The sequence below is a fragment of the Erpetoichthys calabaricus genome, chromosome 15 (genome assembly GCF_900747795.2).
Source record: "Erpetoichthys calabaricus chromosome 15, fErpCal1.3, whole genome shotgun sequence".
Taxonomy (NCBI): domain Eukaryota; kingdom Metazoa; phylum Chordata; class Cladistia; order Polypteriformes; family Polypteridae; genus Erpetoichthys; species Erpetoichthys calabaricus.
Genome location: NC_041408.2, coordinates 81572819 through 81595000, shown reverse-complemented (window position 1 = coordinate 81595000; position 22182 = coordinate 81572819). Strand labels below are relative to the sequence as shown.

Genomic DNA, 22182 nt, shown 5'->3' with positions numbered 1-22182 from the left:
AGGTCCAGCATAGTTGGCAGATGCTTCTCTAGCTCTCAGAGATACTTACAAGACCACTGCATCATTATAAGCCACTCACAACTAGTTCAGGTACTCCTTTCAAAATGCGTGGAGGAGCTTCAGTGCGTTTTGGTGGATTTGGTGAAGTTCCCAAACATTTCTGTGATTTTGTTGAACTCAAGGCGAAGCTAATTCAGTGGGGTTTGCTCATCACTTCTCCTCTGAGAATTTACTGTACCCCTGTGTTAAATCACCTTTAGGTCCAACAAACTTTGAGGTGGTAACACAACATGCTGTAATATTCGGAAAGCACAGGAGACATTAAGGCTTTGAACTTTAGAACACAAGACCAGCCATGGATTCTTCTATTTGACTTGCTGTGCAACCCAGAGCTAATGGAACCTTTCTGTGTTCCATTAGTACAACTGGTGGTATAATGGGTCCACGGCTAAGCAGCTAGTGGTTGTTTAGATTAATAAATAAATAAATAAGTGGTCGGCTCGATCTCCATGGGTGTGCGGGCTCACGTGTGACTCCATGGAGTTGGTGGAGCTATCGAGACCGGATGCACTCGTATGTAAGGATGTGGTCTGTGGATTCATTGGCTTCATGCGGCCTGCATTAGAGTCACAGCACTCATGGAGGTGTTAAAGGGGGAGTCCGACAAGAGAGAGAAGAAAAATCAAAAGAATGAAGAGAACAGAAAGAACCAGTGGGTGAACAGAGACGGCCTGAAAGAGCAGGTGAAGGAATTATTTGGTCAGCCTGTACAGAGGAGTAGAGGCAAGCGGTCAGGAGCCCCACGGAGGAACAAGTGATCCACATTCTTGGGACAGATCGGTTCCCAGCTGAACTTTTATGGGGTAGCGGGGGATGATCGAACGTCTCCCTAGGGATCCAGCAGGCACCAGTTCTTGTGTGAGGAAGACAGGAGTAGACGTCTTAGGGAGTCACGGCAGTCATGGCTAAGGCATATTTGGAAGGGACCGCGGGGTTGTGACATCTCTGCCGACTGTGAGACCTGGAAGGGTGAGTCGGTGAGACAATAAAGAGAGATGTGCTGGGCTGAAGGAGAGAAGTGAAGAGAGGAGAGAGGATGGAGGTAAAGCAGGGCGACAGAGGCAGGACGGCATTAGGCAGAGCAAAGGAAGAGGTGCAGCACCGATGCCTCATGTCTGGGGATTTTAAAAAAGGGAAACCCTAACTTTGTTTTACCGTTTTATTATTTTTTTAACGTATTTATTGCATTGTTTTTAGAACCATACTCCGTGGCGCAACGTAAAAGGGCTTTGCTTTGGTGACGTCCAAGGTTCGATCCCCGCAAGGGGATGCAGTGGAGTGTGTACGCCTGATGAGCCCAAATATGGGCAAAACACAAGTTGCGTACTCTTTACATTATTTGACAGTAAACTATGTAACTATATATATATATATATATATATATATATATATATATATATATATATATATATATATATATCAGTAACGGCACACTGCACGAATACACTTGACTTGAGTATTCCTAGTTTTCCTCTTTCTTTCTCTGTACGTTTACCATTCATTTGCTCAGAGGTTGATACGCTTGTTCCTTCCTGAGCAGATCTTCTTTTCTTCACCCTAGCGGCCTGCTGCTTCTCTTCTTTCGTTGGCATCTTTTCACGTTAAAAATGATTAAGTCAGTGTTTGTGTTTCAATTACTTAGTACGTTTTCTTTAATTTTTCACTTAAGCTGGCGCTTAAATCTTCAATTTGCCTCAAGAATGATTTAAGATATGAAGAGGGAGAGGAAGTGACGGCGAAGGTGGTAGGGATGAGAACGGCACCTGTATGTATGCCCTGCTGCCCAATGCCGAGAGTTGATTCTACAATAAAATAAAATAAAAAGAGGAATAACCTTGGAGGTCAATCATCACCCCGAAAGTGGATAGTGGACGCCATGGTACTACATGTGTACCAAATTTCAGGTCAATCAGTCAAACAGTTTGCGAGCTACAGGTGATTTAAAATCCTGGACAGACATACGGACAGCCACAGGTAGCGTATTATATATCAAGTTTGGATTATTTATTTATTTGTTGTGGCGGACAGCTGGGACCCATGCCACCTGGGACACCCCTTTGACACTACATCCAGGGGAGCAGCCATGGGATCCACGCTGCGTCCCCCAGAACACTTGGTGGCAGCCCCCCTGGGTTGCATCGGGGCCACAGGCATGGGACTTCGGAGCTCATCCCTGTTGGGTTCGGTGGCCACCGTCAGGGGGAGCTGCAAGGCTTCCTGAGCCCGTGTGAGTGGTAATGTAGCCACACCCGGGAAGTAAAGCCTAATTTAGGGTAATTGCCACCTGAAGCACTTCCGGGTGGGCTATAAAGGGAGCCTGCGGCCACCACTCAGGGCACCAGAGTCGGGAGGAGGAGGACGAAGCTGCCTGGGAGGAGTGGAGGAAGAAGTACCTGTGTGGTGTGCTTGTGTGGGACTGTGCTGTGTCTGAGGGACACGGGAAGACGTCCCTCCGTTGTCAGTCTGTGTCAGGTCAGGCGCCAATATAGCGCCTTTCACATCATCCTCACAGGTGGCGCAGTGATAGAGCTGCTGCTTTGCAGTAAGGAGACTGTGGAAGATTGTGGGTTTGCTTCCTGGTTCCTCCCTGTGTGGATAGTGCTTTGAGTACTGTACTGAGAAAAGCGCTATATAAATGTAATGAATTATTATTATTATTATTAGATGCACTGTTTTACTGTTTTCTTTCGATTGTCTTTTACAAGCATTCATAGAATGAAAGCGCTTGCACTTTTACACCCATCCTTTGCAGTCGGAGTGTGTCCTCACTTGCCAGGGCCCAGTACTCAGTTCAAGAGGCTCCCATTAAGGTTTTGGAAGAGTGGAGCCAAGCCGCTCCATCACATAGCTCTCGCCTCAGAACAGTACTCATTATAGAAAATAACGTTATTTTTATATTTTTGTCTCCCTTTCACAGTCCTTTGTATTAATTTCTATGACACTTTGGGCTTTGCCCTGATAAACGGTGACTGAAACAAATTCATAATACCCAACAGATGAATTTCCCATTACAGTATTTCCTTGAAAGTTGTCAGCTGGCAGCAATTTACAAATGACCTGGGAAATTTCAACAATTACCAGCCTACTTACGCTACAGTGGCCTTTTTTTCCCTTCATATTATATGATCCCATTTAAAAACTATATAAAAAAGGTAATGAGAAGGTGAGCAAGATGATACTTTTTATTGGCTAACTGGACAGATCACAATATGCAGACCTTTGGGGCAGCTTCTTCAGGCGACTTGGGGCCTAAGCTGCCTCACATCTGTTCAGTTAGCCCATAAAAGGTGTCATTGTGCTTGACGTCTCACTGCATCCATTATGGCTAACGCGGTCCAACACCCTGCTACTACAAAAAAGGTAAAAACTCGGCTCTTCTACCATCCCTTTTTGAGAAAAAATGTCCTCACAGTTCCAAAACCATCTAGCCGGTCACTTCCTGCCTGTAGGCTTTAAAAACTGGCACTTTAAAACTATCACAGTCACATTTAGCGTCTGTTGGACTGGCACACAGTGTTTTTTTTGTTTCTTTTTTTCTTCCCATTTGGGCTGAGAACACAGCAGAAATATTTGGATCCCCAGGCGAAACATTAAACTAGTACGTCACCCAGCCCTCTACTCAACAAGTTTGAAGTTTTAATGACTTTGCTTTACAATATTTTTTGTTTAGTCATCTGGCTTCAGCCACAAATAGACCATTTTTAAAACAAGCAGCAAAATACAAAAAAAAATACTGACAACCAGTCTCATTTTCTTTAACAAATCGTTCTTTTGACTGATGGAATATTTGTTGACTCTGCAGGATTTTGGCTTCCTCAGCAGAGCTATGAATGAGGCAGAATAGTTTCCATACTCTTTGCGTCTTGTTATTACGTAACGTGGCACATCTGCTGCCGCAAGTGAAATCAGTTTAACTGCTGTGGACAGTAGGGGGGCGCTGCAGCCTCCCAAATCTCAGACACCACTATACAGACACAAGTCCCAGGTTCAGATAAGTGATTTATTGACGCCTATTCTTCACAAGTCTCTGATGCACACACAATACCTCTGTCCTCCACACCTCCAGATGAGTGTTGCCCTCCTTCCTCCCGACTCCGAAATGCCTGGATGTGGCAGGGAGGTTCCTTTTATCTCCGACCCGGGAGTACTTCCGGTGCCAGGGCATAGTCCGATGGAAATACTTCCAGGGTGGTTGTAAATCCCACAGCTCCTATTAGCACCCCCTGGTGGTACGCAGAGACCCCTACAGCACTACAGGACCATCTTAACAGCATCATAGGCCCCCGGGCAAAGTAGTGGGCAGGGGCTCCTGTTTTGATAGCAGAACAGAAACATACATAGGCATCAGAAACATTGTGGGCCCCTATGTTCCTGAGGCCTCCAGCCAGTGCCCATTGTGCCCAAGTGTTAAGACAGCCCTGCCTGTGGGTGTCCATTGGTGTATCTGCCTCCAGTGATGCTGCCATCTAGCAGTTCAGGGGGACGTGTAGTGATCCAGCTCCCCTTGTCCTTCCTGGTCTCCTCGCTGGGTAATGTTCCTCCATTGATTCCTGCCACTATACCAGCATACCCATTCTTCATATGGCATCCTTTGCTCAGATCCTTATGTAAGCAGGGGACCCTCCTGCCTCTTTTCATGTCTATTTGCCACCTGCACTTTCCAGCCAGGTAGAACACCCTGGTACTGCAAAGGGATTTCAAAATCAAAAATGTTCTGCGGTGTCTATAATCTTAAAATTGTATCCCTAGCAGAGTGTCCATCAACTGTAAGGCAGCACTTAGACTTGGTGAGTGCCATCTCAGATAGCTCCCTAATTATCGTATGGATTTTCATGGTGGGTTTAAGGATTCAGCTAGGCTTACACAGTAAGTCATTGTGGCAGGGACCAAATCTGCAACTTCTTTGTTTCCAGACTAAATCTTGAAATTTCTAAACTTTGTAGAGTGCAACTTGTTTGAGATACTTCAATGGAAATTCATCTATCTTTACAAATTTCTTTGACGAATAAGTGTGCCAAGTTTCAACAAAATTGACCCACCAGATGGTCAAGTTCTTTCATACGGACAGACAGACAGACATGGCTATTAGAGTAGGTGCTTCTTTCATTATATGTGAATGTACCTAACATAAGATGACCCCTGAATCTATGGAAAGTCATGGTGTAACTCTGAAATCCAGGAAGTGTGTGGCAGTGGCGTAGCTAGGGGGGACATCTGTCCTCGGGCGCAGCATCCAGGGGGCGCCAAATTGATGTTACGAAATTTTAGAATGAAATGTTTTCCATTCTTAAGTGCACTAAAAAATCTTCAATTGTTCCCGGGCGCTGGAAACCCTAGCTATGCCTCTGGTGTTCGGCTTATTACAGGTAAGGTGTAGTTGCAAACAGCCACAAAGTGGGAGTTTAGTATGCTGTCCTATGCTGGGCACAAAAATGGGCACTGGCTGGGGGCTCCAGGACCATAGGGGCCCACAATGTTTCTGATGCCTACCTTATATACTCGCAGATAAGTCGGGACTTGATTTTACCAGATAAGTTTTATAACGTCGGTCGTATAAATCAAATGGTCCAAGAGATTACGATATGCTAACGCCCACCTGAGAGGGTAACCACAGAGCATCCCTTATCTACGATGGAGCGTTCGATCAGAAGAAAATATGAAGCTGGTTTTAAATTAAAAGTCATTGAAATGGCGAAAGAAATTGGTAACTGCACTGCAGCAACAAAATTCGATGCGTCTGAGAAACTGATGTGAGATTGGAGGAAGCAAAAAGATGTAAAAAAAATAAAATAAATAATAATCGTGTTTATGAACGGCCGTATAAGTCGGGGCTTGATTTTACCGTATGATTTCTGGTATTTTATAATATCTGTTGTATAAGTTGAATGTGGAAAACTCCCGCTATTGGTCCAAGAGATTATGGTATGTTAACACCCACTTGAGAGAGAACCGACGGAGCACACAGCCTTTTATTTCTATACTAGACATTAAGCCCGTTACAATAACGGGCGCTAGAACAGTAGTAGGAACAGGCTATATTAAATGGCAAGGGACCTTTTACCTCATTAAATTTTTTCCGTAAAAATGCCTGTAATTTTCTCTGACAGTAATACTGGCTTTGCTGTCCGTAATATGCGTTTAATTTTTCTGTCACAACGGTGGGCAATCAGCAGATTCTCCCCAGCAACTGATTTAATGTGTGCGAAAATAAATCTACTTTTAAAAGTCATTGTATTGTAATATCATGAAAATTTTATATTTAGGAAAATCCCTTCAACGACTGACACTTTACCGGGCCAAGCTTCTTAATTGCAAATCTGACATCCTCAGAGTGAACACTTGCACAACAATGGGGAAGCTGGTCTCCGCATCTCAGTACCCGATTGGATTTTTCGTGTTTTCTGTTTTAGGTCTTACCTCATTTACCGAAATCCGATTGGATCTGCCGTGCGACATTTTATAGGTCCCGCCCTCTCTGTCTTGTGTGACGCGTCAGGCAGCCTTTGAAGCAGCGCACCGTGCCCCGTGCATGCGCACGTCACCAGAAGACACACACACACATGGACACTGGACGCACACAGGGGTTTTATTAAAGAGGATATTGTGCCTCCGTGACCACACAGTAATACCCAAACTATTCCGAAGTGGCGTTTGCACCGTTTTGTGTTTCTTGTATCTCACACCCTCATACACCTTTATCGTAAGAGCATCCCTTATCTACAATGGAGTGTTCGATCAGAGAAGATATGAAGCTGGTTTTAAATTAAAATTCGTTGAAGTAGCAAAAGAAATTGGTAACTGCGCTGCTGCAACAAAATTCGATGTGTCTGGGAAACTGATGTGAGATTGGAGGAGGCAAGAAGATGTAAAAAAGAAAAAAAATTACGTGTCATTTTTGAGCGGGCGTATAAGTCGGGGTCTGATTTTATGATCAATTTTTCAGGTTTCGATCCCCGACTTATAATTGAGTATATACGGTATGTATGTTTCTGTTTAGCCATCAAGACAGGGGCTCCAGCACACTACTTTGCCTGGGGGCCTATGATGTTGGTAAGACGGCTCTGGTTCTGTGATTTTACTGTTTAAGCCCCAAGGGTGTGCTGTTAAAATTCTGTTTCAGTTGTTTTTCATGAAGAACGTCCTCATTGAAGTACTCTGGAAAGTGTGTGATTTAAATTTAAAAAGCTTTTTTTCTCTACAAAATAAAAATTGGGAGAAAAACGCACCACTTCTCAGTCCCTACAGAGAAATCCTTCAGATTGATTGCTGTGAGCTCTTGTGTATCATGTTTGACGATGACAATGACTCAAATGAACAAAGCAAGTGTTTGTTTTTTGTGTTTTCTTTGTTTGCAGATATTAACGAGTGTCAGCTTCAGGGTGTGTGCCCTAATGGTGAATGCTTGAATACCATTGGCAGCTACCGGTGCTCCTGCAAGGCGGGCTACATGCCAGACCCTACACTTTCCACTTGCATTCGTAAGTAGCATCCGTGATGCACTGTGACTTTTTATGTCTTGATGCAGTTTCACTTGGTGACGTGACATTTCCTTCACAGTTAGGACTTGGTCTTGCTGCATGAAGCAGTCAGCACATTACAAGCTGGTCACAAGTAGAAGAAATGTTGATTTAACTTCTCAAATGGATATCGTATTCAGACTGTTACCAATATCTGTTGTGCTTTTCCTTGACTAGAAAGTTTTTTTTTTGTCGTGTTGGCTATGTTCTAGCTTGGTCTTCAAAAGAATTTTAAAAAAGGCCTCTATCATTGCAGTTACTTACTTATATAATTGTGGCAGTTTCTTTTTTTATTTATTTCATTTGCTGAATGTATCATATCTGCTATGACACAGTATTAATACACTGCACTTAGTAGAGCAAAGACTTCATTTTGCATCTCTTATGACAGAAATAACCTTTGCTCTTTGGATTCACTTTTTGAGCATTGAAAGATTTAAAATCATCTGCGCCACCGTCCTTGAATTATAACGCAAAAAATTATGTTCACAAGTCTCAAGGCTCGGGATAATTAAAATGATTCAGGAAAACAGAATGGTGACTTTTAAAACTTAACTTCTTTGCCAGATGTCTTTCAGAGTATCATAATTTGTTCTAATGAGTTAATTTTGTCTCAAATGTATACTTCTTTTGATAGTTATAGTAATAACAATAATAATTCATTACATTTATAGAGAGCTTTTCTCACTACTCAAAGCACTTAGTGCATCACTAATGTGTAGCACCCACCTGGAAGATGCGACGGCAGACATTTTCTTTTTTTTGTGCCAGTATGCTCACCACACCTTAGCTATTAGGTGGTGAAATGGTGAGAGACAATTAGAGACAGGGTATGATTAGGGGGCCAGAATGATTAGGCCGTGGTGGGCACCGTGATACACCCTGCTCTTTACAAAAGATGCCCAGTGATCTTTCATGACCACAGAGAGTCAGGATCTCGGTTTCACATTTCATCATTTTTACAGCTCAGTGTTCCTGTCACTGTACTGGGGGCATTGGGATCCACAATCAGACCACAGGGTATGCGCCCCCTGCTGGCCTCACCAACACAACTTCCAGCAGCAACCCAAGTATTTTCTGGTTGGTCTCCCATCCAAGTACTGGCTGGGCCTGAACAGGCTTACCTTCAGGTGGATGAGCTCTTCTAGTGTGAAGTATCTCATCACCGATTAACATCAGAAGTCAAAAGTTTAACTTCTTAGTCCAAAGTCTTAAACTGTACAAACATAACTGAATATCAGGAGTATGCATCCCTAATTTAGTTCAATCAGGATCATTCAAAAGCTGTTTTATGTAGGAGTGACCATAAAGGCCCAAGCACGAGGTTAGGCCATCCTGGTATTGTGATAGCCTTCAAGTCAACCGTACAGTGGTTCAGGCATTTAAATAACTCCATGTTTCAAAAATAAAACACAAAGTACCATTAACGTCCAGGTTAAAGAACTAAGGTGGATGTCTGGCTCAGCTCTCAAAAATGCATCCTAGAAAATGCTACCACTTAAATAAAAAGACACAAATAAAGCCAACATTTGTTTTCCAAACTTTCATCAGTCTCTCTGTGGTGGAGCGCCGCCACAACCTTTCCTAGCAGCACTGAGACGTTAGACTGGAACCAAAGGTGGCTACCACTGTCTCACAGACCAATAGTAACTCATGGCAGGCCTGTTTAGAGTCATCAAGCCAACTGCCTTGTGTGTCTTTAGGTTTTGGGAGGAAAAAAAGTAATCCAAGTAAGTGTGTATCACACTGGCAATTTGGTCAATGCCCGCGCACATTTGGCCACCTGTAACCCCCACAAAGTCTACTTCATTGGACAAGTGTGATGGCTCCAACCATACCGTGCCCTGGTCCATTTGGAAGAAGTAGGCCCACGAACAGAGTGATCACTAAATGGGCCCAAGCACGAATCACAGACATGATGTCAATGACGCAACGTCATTTCATTCAATACCATTTGAGTTAAAAACAGGTTTTTATTCTCACCTTACAGATGAACGTGAATTGTAGTCAACAAGAAAAGCTGCAAATTCCTCCCTTAGCATCATTTGTATCTGTAAAAATCTTCTCTTATGTGCAAAACGATTAACAGCAAAATGCTGTGCTGCACACTCGATAAATCGGTAAGAGGGTAGAGCATCATCCTGCCCTGCAAGGCTCCAAAGCAACCACAAAATAAGTAAAAATCATTTTGAGATGCATGCTGTCACTCCGTGTTACACAAAGTCACATGGTGATAACAAAAGTGTGCCCAGTCCCAGAACGTGAAAGCGCAGTGTAAGTACAGGTCAGCATGGCAGAAATAACCATTAAGCAAAGACAGAGACAGGAGTTTAAATTATATACCACAATCTTTATTACAAGTCGGAGAGCATGCACTGGTACAGTACATTGCCTAAACTCACCACACGACGAAACAACTCAGGATCCCAGTTGGCAACCCCCCAGGCAGAGATGCTGTCCAGTCCCATTCTCTGGAAATGACCCTCTATCTGCCGCAGCCAGGTGTTACGTGGGCGACCCCTTGGCCTGGTCCAGCCACTCAGGTCCCCAACAATGAGGATCTTATGAGCCGGATCACCCTCGGGGAAACACTCCACATGGCCGTAATGTTGTAACTGACAATGCAGGTTATGTGCCTCATTCGGGACTCCATAAGCAACACAAAGTCAAACCAGCGGTACCCAAGGATTTTCCGGAGAGACACAGCACCAAAGGAGTCCAGTCTTCATCTCACGTCACTGGATAGCGTCAATGTCTTGCAACCATATAGCAAGACAATAAGCACCAGGACTCTAAAGACTTGGAACCTTGTCCTTTTCCATAGATAACAGGAGCGCCACACACCCCTTTCCAGTGACCTCATGACCCCCCCCATACTCTCCCAATCCATCTACTGACTTCATAGGAAGAGTCACCAGAGACATGAATGTCACTGCCGAGGTAAGTAAACCTCTCAATGACGAGGTCGACACTCTCTCTGCAGACAGACACACTGCTGATGGCCGTGCCCAAGAGGTCATTTTATTATGCAGCAATGTAATAAAGAGACTCCACCACGGTGCAAGCACATATAGTAGTAAGTGCATCGGTTTATATTACATTTCTTATCATCTATGCAAAATATTCTCCTCCTTCTAGCTCTTCCCACCACTACCTAATTTCCATCACCTGACCGAAACTGCCCATCACTTGCTTCCCACCCGGTGCAGGTGTCTAAAACGTATTTACTGATCAATTCCCACCAATAAAGTCGAGACTAGGAGAACCTGCACATGAGATAAAGTTTTCTTCAGTGTCCTTCTTTTACGTGCGGGTGTCCAAACAAGCAGGCGAACAAGCCTTTAATAATTAACTCTTATATAACCTAAAACTAGCGAACACATTTTGCTTTAACTTGATTGAGAATGCGTTGATACATAAGTTTAAATTCTCTATGCAAGCAGCTTATCCAATACTACTACATTCTAATCCTCAATACCAAAGGCTAATTCCACAGGAGTAGGGATGGGGGGGACGATTGTTCTCAGGCACGGCACAGATCAGACATACCCAGTGTGAGTAGGCCCTTAACCTTTTTGGCTAAGAAGAGAAGGTAACTCCATACAGTAGGGGTCCCGAGCTCTGGTCCTGGAGGGTTAGGGTGGCTGCAGGTTTTCATTCTCACCCTTTTCTTAATTAGTGACCTGTTTTTGCTGCTAATTAACTTCTTTTGAATTCGTTTTAACTGAGTTGCTCTTGAAGACTCAGACCCCTTAATTGTTTCTTTTTCCTTAATTAGCAGCCAAACAATTAATGTGATACAAAATGAGCCAAAAACAACTGGTGTTCATCGTACAATATCTGAAAATAAAGAAAGGGAAAGGTCTCAGGAATGTCGATCTGCTCAGTTCCCCAAAACATTCTAACGGCGGCCTTAGAAAAGAGAAAATCAACAATTTTGGAAATGTCTGCGATTGCACAATGAGAGCAGTGACAAGCCAAGAAATTAAAGAACGGGTTTAATCAACAAGAATCTGCACCTAATTAAGCAACTGGTTGGAATGAAATTAGCTGGAGTTTGAGGCCCTGAATTATCACTCACTTCACATCTCATTTCTGTTTGTGACAAAATGAGGCAATTGAGAGGAACGATGAAGAAATTCAGGGGAACAAATCTTAAAAAACAAGTCAACTAAAATAAAAGGAAAAGGAGTTAGTTAGCAGCAAAAACTGATCACAAATTAAGAAAAGGGTTAGAATGAAAACCTACAGCCACAGTGGCCCTCCAGCACCGGAGATGGAGACCACTGCCATACAGACTGTGCCCAGGCCAGCATTTCAACCCGGTGGATGGAGCAGTATGGTAGCCATACTAGTCACTGTGCCACCTCACATAAACAATGAATTTATGTTGCATTTTTCAAAAGAAAAGGCCATGTTAGGAGTTATAATTATTCACCATGTATCCAACCAAGTGCAAATGTAGGCAGTATATCAGCAGACATAAATATCATAGGATACATTTATACAATGAAAGCCCTTCTGAAATGCCCCAGTAGTACAGTTATTATCTGCTATTAATGTGACTCACTGCAGCTCACACACTAAGTCAGAGGAGGGGACAGATCCCTTGACCTTGTCATTTACTTTGTGGTTAGACCTCATTGCTTATGTGCCATGTTCAGCCTGTTAAGGCTCCATATTAATCAACCATACCTGCATGATTGCTTGCATACTTAGCAAATCTTACAATCGTACCATTTTTCGGTTATTGCACTTACAGTATGTTGGCAGAACTGGCATATCTCTGAAAATGGAGCTGATTTTCACAAAATACTGTTGGGGTTGACTGCTTATAGTATTATATTCTTCACACAGAGTGTTATTTCCGTAGCACCACCATTTTGTGTTTATTGTAGAGAACTGCCAGCGATAAACACTCCCGGCTCAGATTCACTTCATCTGTATTTCCAGTTTTATGCCTGTAATTTCTGAATTTCTTGACATATCTGAAACAAATTGTGTGGAACGGCTAAAACAGGATGGAATATCAAATCCTTGGAATTGTTTGTGAATTTCTCTTCGGACGAGACGTTGATTCTCAAAATGCATCTTTAGGACATTTTAAGTCAAATAAGTTGTTTCCATTTCACACTTTGTGCCACATACCGGATTAATGTATTGTAAATACTGTTCGGGCCAAGCAAGCATTTTAATATTGTTTGCTATTGTTCAGGGTTGGTCCCCATTGATACCCATTCTATCAGAAAATGAATTTTGTTTTGATTTTTACAAACAATATGGGGCAAGTAACATATTAAAAATATCATTTTTGGGTAAGTATTCCTTTAAATGAAGCTTCAAGTAATTTCTTGTAACCTGACAACTCAGCCAGTTAAACGGCAGTCAGTGACCACCATGCTGCCACAGTCTTTCTGGAGCATTCCCAGACTGGCATAGATTCCACATATGAAACAGGAAGCAGCCAAGCCTTGAAGCCCTCGCAGGAAGATTCCAGGAACCTTCAGAAAATAGAAAATGGAAATGGAAATGAAACAGAAAGCGGGTTGGTATTGGAAAGCAGCACAACCCTTACCGTGCCCAGTAATCGTTTACTCCCACAGCCGATACGCCAGCGATAAGGGGGGGGGGGCGCGACAATATGGTGTCTTATTTAATTTCATTTTGTGCAACAAGAACGACATGGATGTTCGTTAAACTGCAGTGGGTTGGCACCCTGCCCGGGATTGGTTCGTGCCTTGTGCCCAGTGTTGGTTGGGATTGGCTCCAGCAGACCCCCGTGACCCTGTGTTCGGATTCAGCGGGTTGGATAATGGATGGATGGATGGATGTTCGTTAAAGCCAATCAGTAAAGAATGTCTGCTGGCATTGCCAAGAAGTACCACAAGTGATCTTATCTGCAGGACTAATGAAAAGTTGAAAACCTTACAGTGGTAATTTGAAGAGGATGCGGAGGATTATGTTGTGTCGCGGCCACAAACACCCAAAACTGCACTGAAATGAGCAGCTTTAGAAAATGAATGAGTGCTAGAACTCTGCCAGACTACAATTCACGTATATATACAGTATGCCTGTCATTTTAAAACACTACTTAGATAAGATCACATACAAATGGATAAATGAGCAGTCCAAAAAAAGGAGCACATCGAAAGAGAAAAGTGGGAGTTAGGTTTGTTTTTAATCTCATCGTGGGAGCATCGCTTATAAAAAGTCTATCTAGCCTGTCAGCGTGATGACACCTCCAGGAATCCAATGACACCTTCGATGTGTACTGGTTGGCGTTGCTGGACTACATGGCCACTATCCTTAGACTAAAGCAAACTCCCCTTTGCCTGGTAAAACGTTGATGCAGTGTGCATACCACAACGGAACGACCCCCTTTTCTAAATGTTCAAATGGATTCTTTCCTAACATCACTGGCCTACCTGACGGCTGCCACTAGAAGACGACATAACTGGGTCAAAAAAAAGAAAAGGCTTATCTGAGAAGACTCGAGACCAGCCTGTTTTGGTACGGACAGCCCCTTTTGCACCAATGATCTACTAAAAAATTAATTATACAAACCGTCAAAGCTTCAATAACATACTTAAAATACATCAAAAAAGCAAATGATTATAAATTTTAAGAAAGAAGCTTGCAAGACAGGATAGAACCATAAGACTCCGAAGTACTTGCTGCATTCCCGATGTTCATATATGTTTCAAGAGATGTTACAAGTGGGCACTCCGTGGGTAACAAAATATGTCTGTCTTGGGTACAAGTGCCCTGCTGTCATGTGGCTCTCAATGCTGTTTCCTTTAGGTTGGCAGCCTGGAGGGTCCAGTCATCCTGTCAAAAGTCAGACCACCTATCTGACTTGGTGCTCAGCAAAATGTCAAAAAAACGGAGTTCAAGTAATGCGCTTATGTATTATTTGTTTTGTATACTTGTAACATTTTGTTCGATTCCAGCAATATTTACGATGAAGAATGGTCAACGGCTCAATCCTGCTTTTCCATTTCTGCTCTAGGAATATGCACGTCAGGCCACAACATGGCAGCATACGGCATTGCCAAGTGACACATTTACAGTTTGCAGAGCTGTGATAAAGGCCGCTCTGCTTGATTAACTGCGAAATGCTCAGTGTTTGTAACCAAAGGACAAGGGAATGTGTGACTTAAGGAGGTTCAAATAAGGAAAGTTATGATTGGAGAAGCTATTGCAATGAGTTTACAGATTGGTGTGCCACATGACTTTTTCATTTTATTTATTTATTTATTAATTTTCTCATTTTTAGAGGCATCGTTAAGCATGTAAGACATTCAATTTCAGGGTTAACCACATGATAAATGGGAAGTTGCTACAGCGGATCTGACTGGCAGAATTCCAAAGCTGACTGTCTCAGGGTATCCGGAATGGCGCCGCCTTGTCTGTTTATTTACTTTACCTTAATGGTGCAAAGTCATGAGTTACGGAGACATTTTGCTTTAATGTTAACCGTTTCAAAATTGGTTTGCTTTGGTCGTCTTAAATAGAGAAGAGGAACAAGTTATTCATTGATGACTGTGTGCCTGTCATCATCTTAACAAACTCACTTTGTTCATTGAAGATGTCGTAGAAATCGACATCTTAATTAAAGAAAGAAACTTATCATCTAACAAGACAAGTCTGATAAAACCTTCTGGTCAGTAATCAGGCAGGAGAAAAGCCGTTCATTGCGTCATTTATTACTCTTCAGCTAATGCTTGAACAGGGAGCGTTCTTCTACAGAAAGATCAGAATGGTTGGAGAAACAAAGGATAGTTTTAATATAAACTATTGATTTTACATACTGAGTAAATCAATGCATACGTTTCATACTCTGATTGGTTAAAAGACATGAGGTGTTCAGCACAGAGCACAACCAGCCTAAATAACAGTGTTTCTCCATTAGAAAGGCCCTCTCTTAGTTTAGATATTACTGTGTATGTGACAACTGTCCAGTTTTATCATATACAGGACATCTGCTGATCTCTTAATCGTACATTCGGTGAGAAGTCAAGCAAAATGACACCTTTTATTGGCTAACTAAAAAGATTACAATATGCAAGCCTTCGAGGCAGCTCAGGCCCCTTCTTCAGGCAAAATGTAATTGGGCAGGGCCGTGAATTGCATGGCAAATACAGTCAGATGAAAAAGGTTGTGAACCCCTCTCAGCCTGCATAACAACTTACTTGACTTTCAACAAAAAAGATAACAGTGGTCTGTCTTTCATTTCCTAGGAACATCTGAGTACTGCGGTGTTTTCTGAACAAAGATTTTTAGTGACGCAGTATTTAGTTGTATGAAATTAAATAAAATGTGAAAAACTGTCTGTGCACAAATGTGGGTCCCCTTGTCATTGTGCTGATTTGAATGCCTGTCACTGCTCAATGCTGATTACTTACAACACCAAATTGGTTAAGCCTTGAACTTCATAGACAGGTGTGTCCATCATGAGATATAAAGGTATTTAAGGTGGTCAATTACAAGTTGTGCTTCCCTTTGACTCTCCTCTGAAGAGTGACAGAATGGGATCCTCAAAGCAACTCTCCAAAGATCTGAAAACAAAGATTGTTGAGTCTCCTGGTTTAGGGGAAGGCTACAAAAAGCTATCTTTAAGGTTTAAACTGTCAGTCTCAACTGTAAGGAATGGAATCAGGAAATGGAAGGCCACAGGCACAGTTGCTGTTAAACCAAGCAGGTCAGGCAGGCCAAGAAAAATACAGGAGCAGCATATGAGCAGGATTGTGAGAATGGTGACAGACAACCCACAGATCACCTCCAAAGACCTGCAAGAACATCTTGCTGCAGATGGTGTATCTGTACATCGTTCTACAGGGTGGCCCACGAAAAAGTAGCCCGCGTTACTATAGTATTATTGGCGGCCTTCCGTAAAGAAAGAAAGAACTTGAAATGCCAAAATCTTTACTCACTCTTTACAGAAAGTGCTGGAAATGATCCCCTTGTGCGTCAATGCAGTTTTGGGCGTGCCTTAACATGTTGTCATATATGCGAACGCAATTCTGGGGCACCAATGCTCTGAATTGCATTACGAATATTGTCTTTCAACTGCTGTAAAGTTCTCGGGTTATTAGCGTACACTTTTCCCTTCAAATTGCCCCACAGATAAAAGTCACATGTTAAGTCCGGCGATCTTGGTGGCCACAATCCTTTGGTGACAATCCTGTCTTCTGTAAATGCCTCCCGAATTCGTGCCAGTGACACGTGTGACAAGTCGCGCCGTCCTGTTGGAAGAAGGCGTACTCGCGTTCTTCCAGCGTCAACTGTCCGTAAAATTCCTCAAAAATTCTCATGTACACGTTCGTGTTCACTGTTGTCTCAAAAAATATGGGACCCACAATCCGAGTTCCAGACACAGCACACCAGACGCCGACTTTCTGATCGTGAAGAGGTTCCTGATGAATCGCATGCGGGTTGACTACTGACCAAGCGTGACGCAAGGCGCCAACGCGGCGTCCCCCAATAAACTCGGTGGAAGGGTTGGGTTGACAAGGTGCTACGGGGAAGGATTCACTCGGTGCGCCACTCTGGCAGGAAGGCGGGCTACTTTTTCGTGGGCCACCCTGTACAATTCAGCACAATTTGCACAAAGAACATCTGTACGGCAGGGTGATGAGAAAGAAGCCCTTTCTGCACTCACGTCACAAACAAAGTCGCTTGTTGTATGCCAATGCTCATTTAGACAAGCCAGATTCATTTTGGAACAAAGTGCTTTGGACTGATGAGACAAGAATTGAGTTATTTGGTCATAACAAAAAGCGCTTTACATGGTGGAAGAACACCGCATTCCAAGTAAATCACCTGCTAGCTACTGTCAAATTTGGTGGAGGTTCCATTATGCTGTGGGGCTGTGTGGATAGTTCAGGGACTGGGGCTCTTGTTAAAGTCGAGGGTCAGATGAATTCAACGCAATATCAACAAATTCTTCCTGATAATGTTCAAGCGTCAGTCACAAAGTTGAAGTTACGCAGGGGTTGGATATTCCAACAAGACAATGACCCAAAACACAGTTCAAAATCTACAAAGGCATTCATGCAGAGGGAGAAGTACAATGTTCTGGAATGGCCGTCACAGTCCCCTGACTTGAATATCATCGAAAATCTATGGGATGCTTTGAAGCAGGCTGTCCATCAAATTGAACTGAACTGGAGAGATTTTGTATGAAGAATGGTGAACAATACCTCCATCCAGAATCCAGACACTCATCAGAGGCTATAAGAGGATAGCGTCTAGAGGCTGTTATATGTGCAAAAGGAGGCTCAACTAAGTATTGATGTCATATCTCTGTTGGGGTGCCCACATTTATGCACCTGTCTAATTTTGTTATGATGCATATTACATATTTTCTGTTAATCCAATAAACTTAATGTCACTGCTGAAATCCTACTGTGTCCATAAGGCATGTCAGATATTAAAAGGAAGTTGCTACTTTGAAAGCTCCGCCAATGAGAAACAAAAATCCAAAGAATTAAGAGGGGTTCCCAAACTTTTTCATATGACTGTACATTAACCCCATTTCTTACTAATGGCTTTAGAATCAACATGAAGTCTCACATAATTTGTATTTGTGGACTTTAGGATGCTTTAGAACAGGAGTGCCCAAGTTCATTCTTAGTGGACCACTGTGTCTGCAAACTTTCATTCCAACCAATTTCACCAGTGAGCGAGTCACTCCTATGTCTTAACCTTATTTATTTTCTTATTGTGCAGTTAGAAAAGTGATCTAGTATAATATTTGCATTTAGAAGAAATGTTTTCGGTGTCATACACTTAACATTCTGTCAGTGTCATTTGCACCCGTGTCTGTACTGCTCACCACGAATTGTCACAGTTTGGAAAAAGTGAATGAAAAATAATAAGGTAAAAGAAAGTTAACATTTAAAGATATTGCAAAACTGCAATTTTCTGAAATTTGTTTACTTGTAAATATACTAGCACATGTTTCTGAATTCAAAATTAAAGAAGAATAAGACTAATTAAACAATTAGATCGTTTAGAAGTGAGGCTGAAGCATGTATTTGCGAAACTGGTTGGAATGAAAAGCACAGCCACAGCAGTACACTAAGTCAGTCTGAACTTGGGATCCCCTCTTTTACAGTAAACTAGGGGGCCCCCTGCTCGCTTCGCTTGCCAACCCCCCCGCCAGCACTATACGCTGTTGTGAAGAAGGGGGCTGAATGGACCCCAAGATGACATGGTCGCTCCTCTGAAACCCCCTCTTTTTTAATTTTTTTTTTTTACCTCCTCTTTGCTCGATCAGCTGCTGGCTTGCTGCTGCTGTGCCGCGTGATTTGCATCTCGTCTCTCTTCACCCCCAGACATCCTCAAACACTATTCGATCTCTTTTCGCTGTTCTCTTATTTTCCGTTTGTGTGCGCTAATGTGATCTTTACTATCATTTTTTTTGAGACTTTCTAATTTTCCTACTTCCATTATCTCTAACCTGCTGTGCATGTGTATCGCACCAACGTTTTTGAATTCTTTACGACGTTCTACTGTCTAAAACTTTTAAGAGCTGAGAGCACAGGAAGTGTGTCTGGCCAAAAGAATTCCAGCAAGTGAGAGGTTAGATGACCGTGGTCTTGTTTGAAAATGGCTGTAAGTAGGGCGTGAGCTGACCGTCTCGCGGGACGTCAAAATGTCTCTCTTCAAAAGATCACGTCTTGTCGCCGGAAAAAAAGTCTCTTCTCATCGTAAGATTTTTTTATATAATAGAGAGATATGAAAAAGAGTCTTGTAATAATATGCCAAATTAATGCTGAAAGACTGAAAGGTGCTTCTTTATTAGGTTGCTTTGCTCATCTTAACTAAGGTGAACACTAAAGATTGCATGTCTCTCGTTCATTTTACATCCATAATTCACTGCCTGGCCAAAAAAAAAGTTGCCACCAAAAAAAAGGTCAGACACTCTAATATTTCGTTGGACTGCCTTTAGCTTTGATTACGGCACGCATTCGCTGTGGCATTGTTTCGATAAGCTTCTGCAATGTCACAAGATTTAGTTCCATCCAGTGTTGCATTAATTTTTCACCAAGATCTTGCATTGATGATGGTAGAGTCTGACCGCTGCGCAAAGCCTTCTCCAGCACATCCCAAAGATTCTCAATGGAGTTAAGGTCTGGACTCTGTGGTGGCCAATCCATGTGTGAAAATGATGTCTCATGCTCCCTGAACCACTCTTTCACAATTTGAGCCCGATGAATCCAGGCATTGTCATCTTGGAATATGCCCGTGCCTTGCGGCTACACAGCTGTTCAGTCCCAATCCCTAGAGTTCCCTTCGCGTTGTGCGTGTGGAAATACTCTTACTTTCACTATTAAACATAGACCTGAGTTCTACTGTTGTTTTTCTTCGATTTGATTTCACCAAACGTTTAAGTGATCGCCGATCACGATCATTCAGGATTTTTTTCTGGCCACATTTCTTCCTCGAAGACGATGGATCCCCACTATCCTTCCAGTTTTTAATAATGCGTTGGACAGTTCTTAACCCAATTTTAGTAGTTTCTGCAATCTCCTTAGATGTTTTCTTTACTTGATGCATGCCAATGATTTGACCCTTCTCAAACAGACTAACATCTTTTCCACGACCACGAGATGTGTCTTTCGACATGGTTGTTTAAGAAATGAGAAGAAACTCATTGCACCAGTTGGGGTTAAATAACTTGTTGCCAGCTGAAAGATAATCACCCATGCAGTAATTATCCAATAGGAGGCTCGTACCTATTTGCTTAGTTAAATCCAGGTGGCAACTTTTTTTTTTGGCCAGGCAGTGTAAGTCTTCCTAATTGAGGCCATCCATAAACTGACCTAAACTTAAAGGTTTTTCTGACCAAAAAAATGACAGGTACAAATGTGAGCTCAGCTTCTCATCTGCGTTTACTCAAGACTGTGCCATTATGTCACCTGCTGCCATATCCATCATTTCATCAGTGCATGCACGTTAGAGCAAAAGGGGAGAGAACTGATGTGCTCCCATTAATGGCGTCGGGCCGTATTTGTGCCGGTGCCCGGCTATGCTGCAAGCCTGTGACCAGACTGTGTAAATTTCATTTGTCTGCATTTAATGTTTAAAGTCATAACTTTTCCTTTTCTCTATGCATAAAAAAACACATACATGTATATAAGGAACCAAGGACAGAGAAGTCAAGCTTTGAATCAAAGTAAAATACCTGTACGTATAATTGTATACGATAAATAGTGAGTAGCAAGAATATACTTAAGTGGTCAGTCTTTGGAGTTCTGTGAAATCAGATCAGCCCTTTGCTTGTCCACCCCCCCCCACCAGAGACCTGCTTTCTTCAGCTAATATCTTTGCTTTGCTGCCAAAGCATGAGCCAACAATGATTCTCTTGTCTCTTTGCTTGAGTGCGGTACTGTCTTAGACTGTCTTAGTTTCAGCAGCATTTGATAGCAAGCCATGCAAGCTGACATTTTGATTGGCTTGCCTTCCTCCTGCATTCTTGTCATATTGTGATGCTTCTGTTTTTTTTTTTTTTTTGCAGTTGATGGGATATTGTTGTTATTGTATTTCTGGTGATGGATTCTCTTTAATTTTTTTTAATATATATATATATATATATATGTGTGTGTGTACCAACCTAGCAAAATCCCTTCCCTTCTCACTGCAGCCGATAATTCCATGATCCCTGAGGAGAAAGGCTTCTGTTTCCGGTTTGTCAGTGCTGGAAAACAATGCTTGCACCCAGTCCCTGTTCAGCTTAGCAAGCAGCTCTGCTGTTGCAGTGTTGGAAAGGCCTGGGGCCCGCACTGTGAGAAATGTCCCATTCCTGGAACAGGTAAGGGCCCTCCATGAAAGAAAACAAACAAAAAAAACAAGAAAAGAACAACGAAAAACAATCACCGTTCTGAAAAATGGGCAAAAAGAAATACTCCTCATCTTCCTGCATCTCTAATCTCAAATCTTCTTCTTCCTTGGCATGCTTCATCTTTGACTAACTTCATCCTGCTAAATAGCCAAATCCCATTTGATCATCTTTTAATTAATTCAATCATTTGAATTTAATTCAACTATTTTATGTAGCAAGATTGGATTAGCAGGTGTCTGTGATTATCACTGTATTGTACAGAGGATGTTGCTTTCATCCATCCATCCATTTTCCAACTCGCTGAATCCGAACACAGGGTCACGGGGGTCTGCTGGAGCCAATCCCAGCCAACACAGGGCACAAGGCAGGAACCAATCCCAGGTAGGCTGCCAACCCACCGCAGGACACACACAAACACACCCACACACCAAGCACACACTAGGGCCAATTTTAGAATCGCCAATCCACCTAACCTGCATGTCTTTGGACTGTAGGAGGAAACCGGAGCGCCCGGAGGAAACCCACGCAGACACGGGGAGAACATGCAAACTCCACGCAGGGAGGACCCGGGAAGCGAACCCGGGTCCCCAGGTCTCCCAACTGCGAGGCAGCAGCGCTACCCACTGCGCCGCCGTGCCGCCCCATCCATTATCCAACTCGTTATATCCTAACTACAGGGTCACGGGGGTCTGCTGGAGCCAATCCCTGCCAACACAGGGCACAAGGCAGGAAATAAACCCCGGGCAGGGTGCCAGC

The 22182-nt window shown here is 42.8% G+C and overlaps 1 protein-coding gene across 10 annotated transcripts in view; it reads left to right on the top strand.

Moving 5' to 3' along the window:
* Positions 1-22182, top strand: part of ltbp1 (latent transforming growth factor beta binding protein 1) — a 386058-nt gene that overhangs the window by 160364 nt on the left and 203512 nt on the right. For 7 of the 10 annotated variants that reach the window (XM_028820635.2, XM_051919196.1, XM_051919195.1 and 4 more), the window contains exons 10-11: positions 7416-7538; positions 21229-21396. In XM_028820635.2, coding sequence (XP_028676468.1) covers positions 7416-7538; positions 21229-21396 — 291 coding nt within the window. The remainder of the gene's footprint in view (positions 1-7415; positions 7539-21228; positions 21397-22182) is intronic. The other 3 variants (XM_028820637.2, XM_028820639.2, XM_028820638.2) reach the window with 1 other exon arrangement.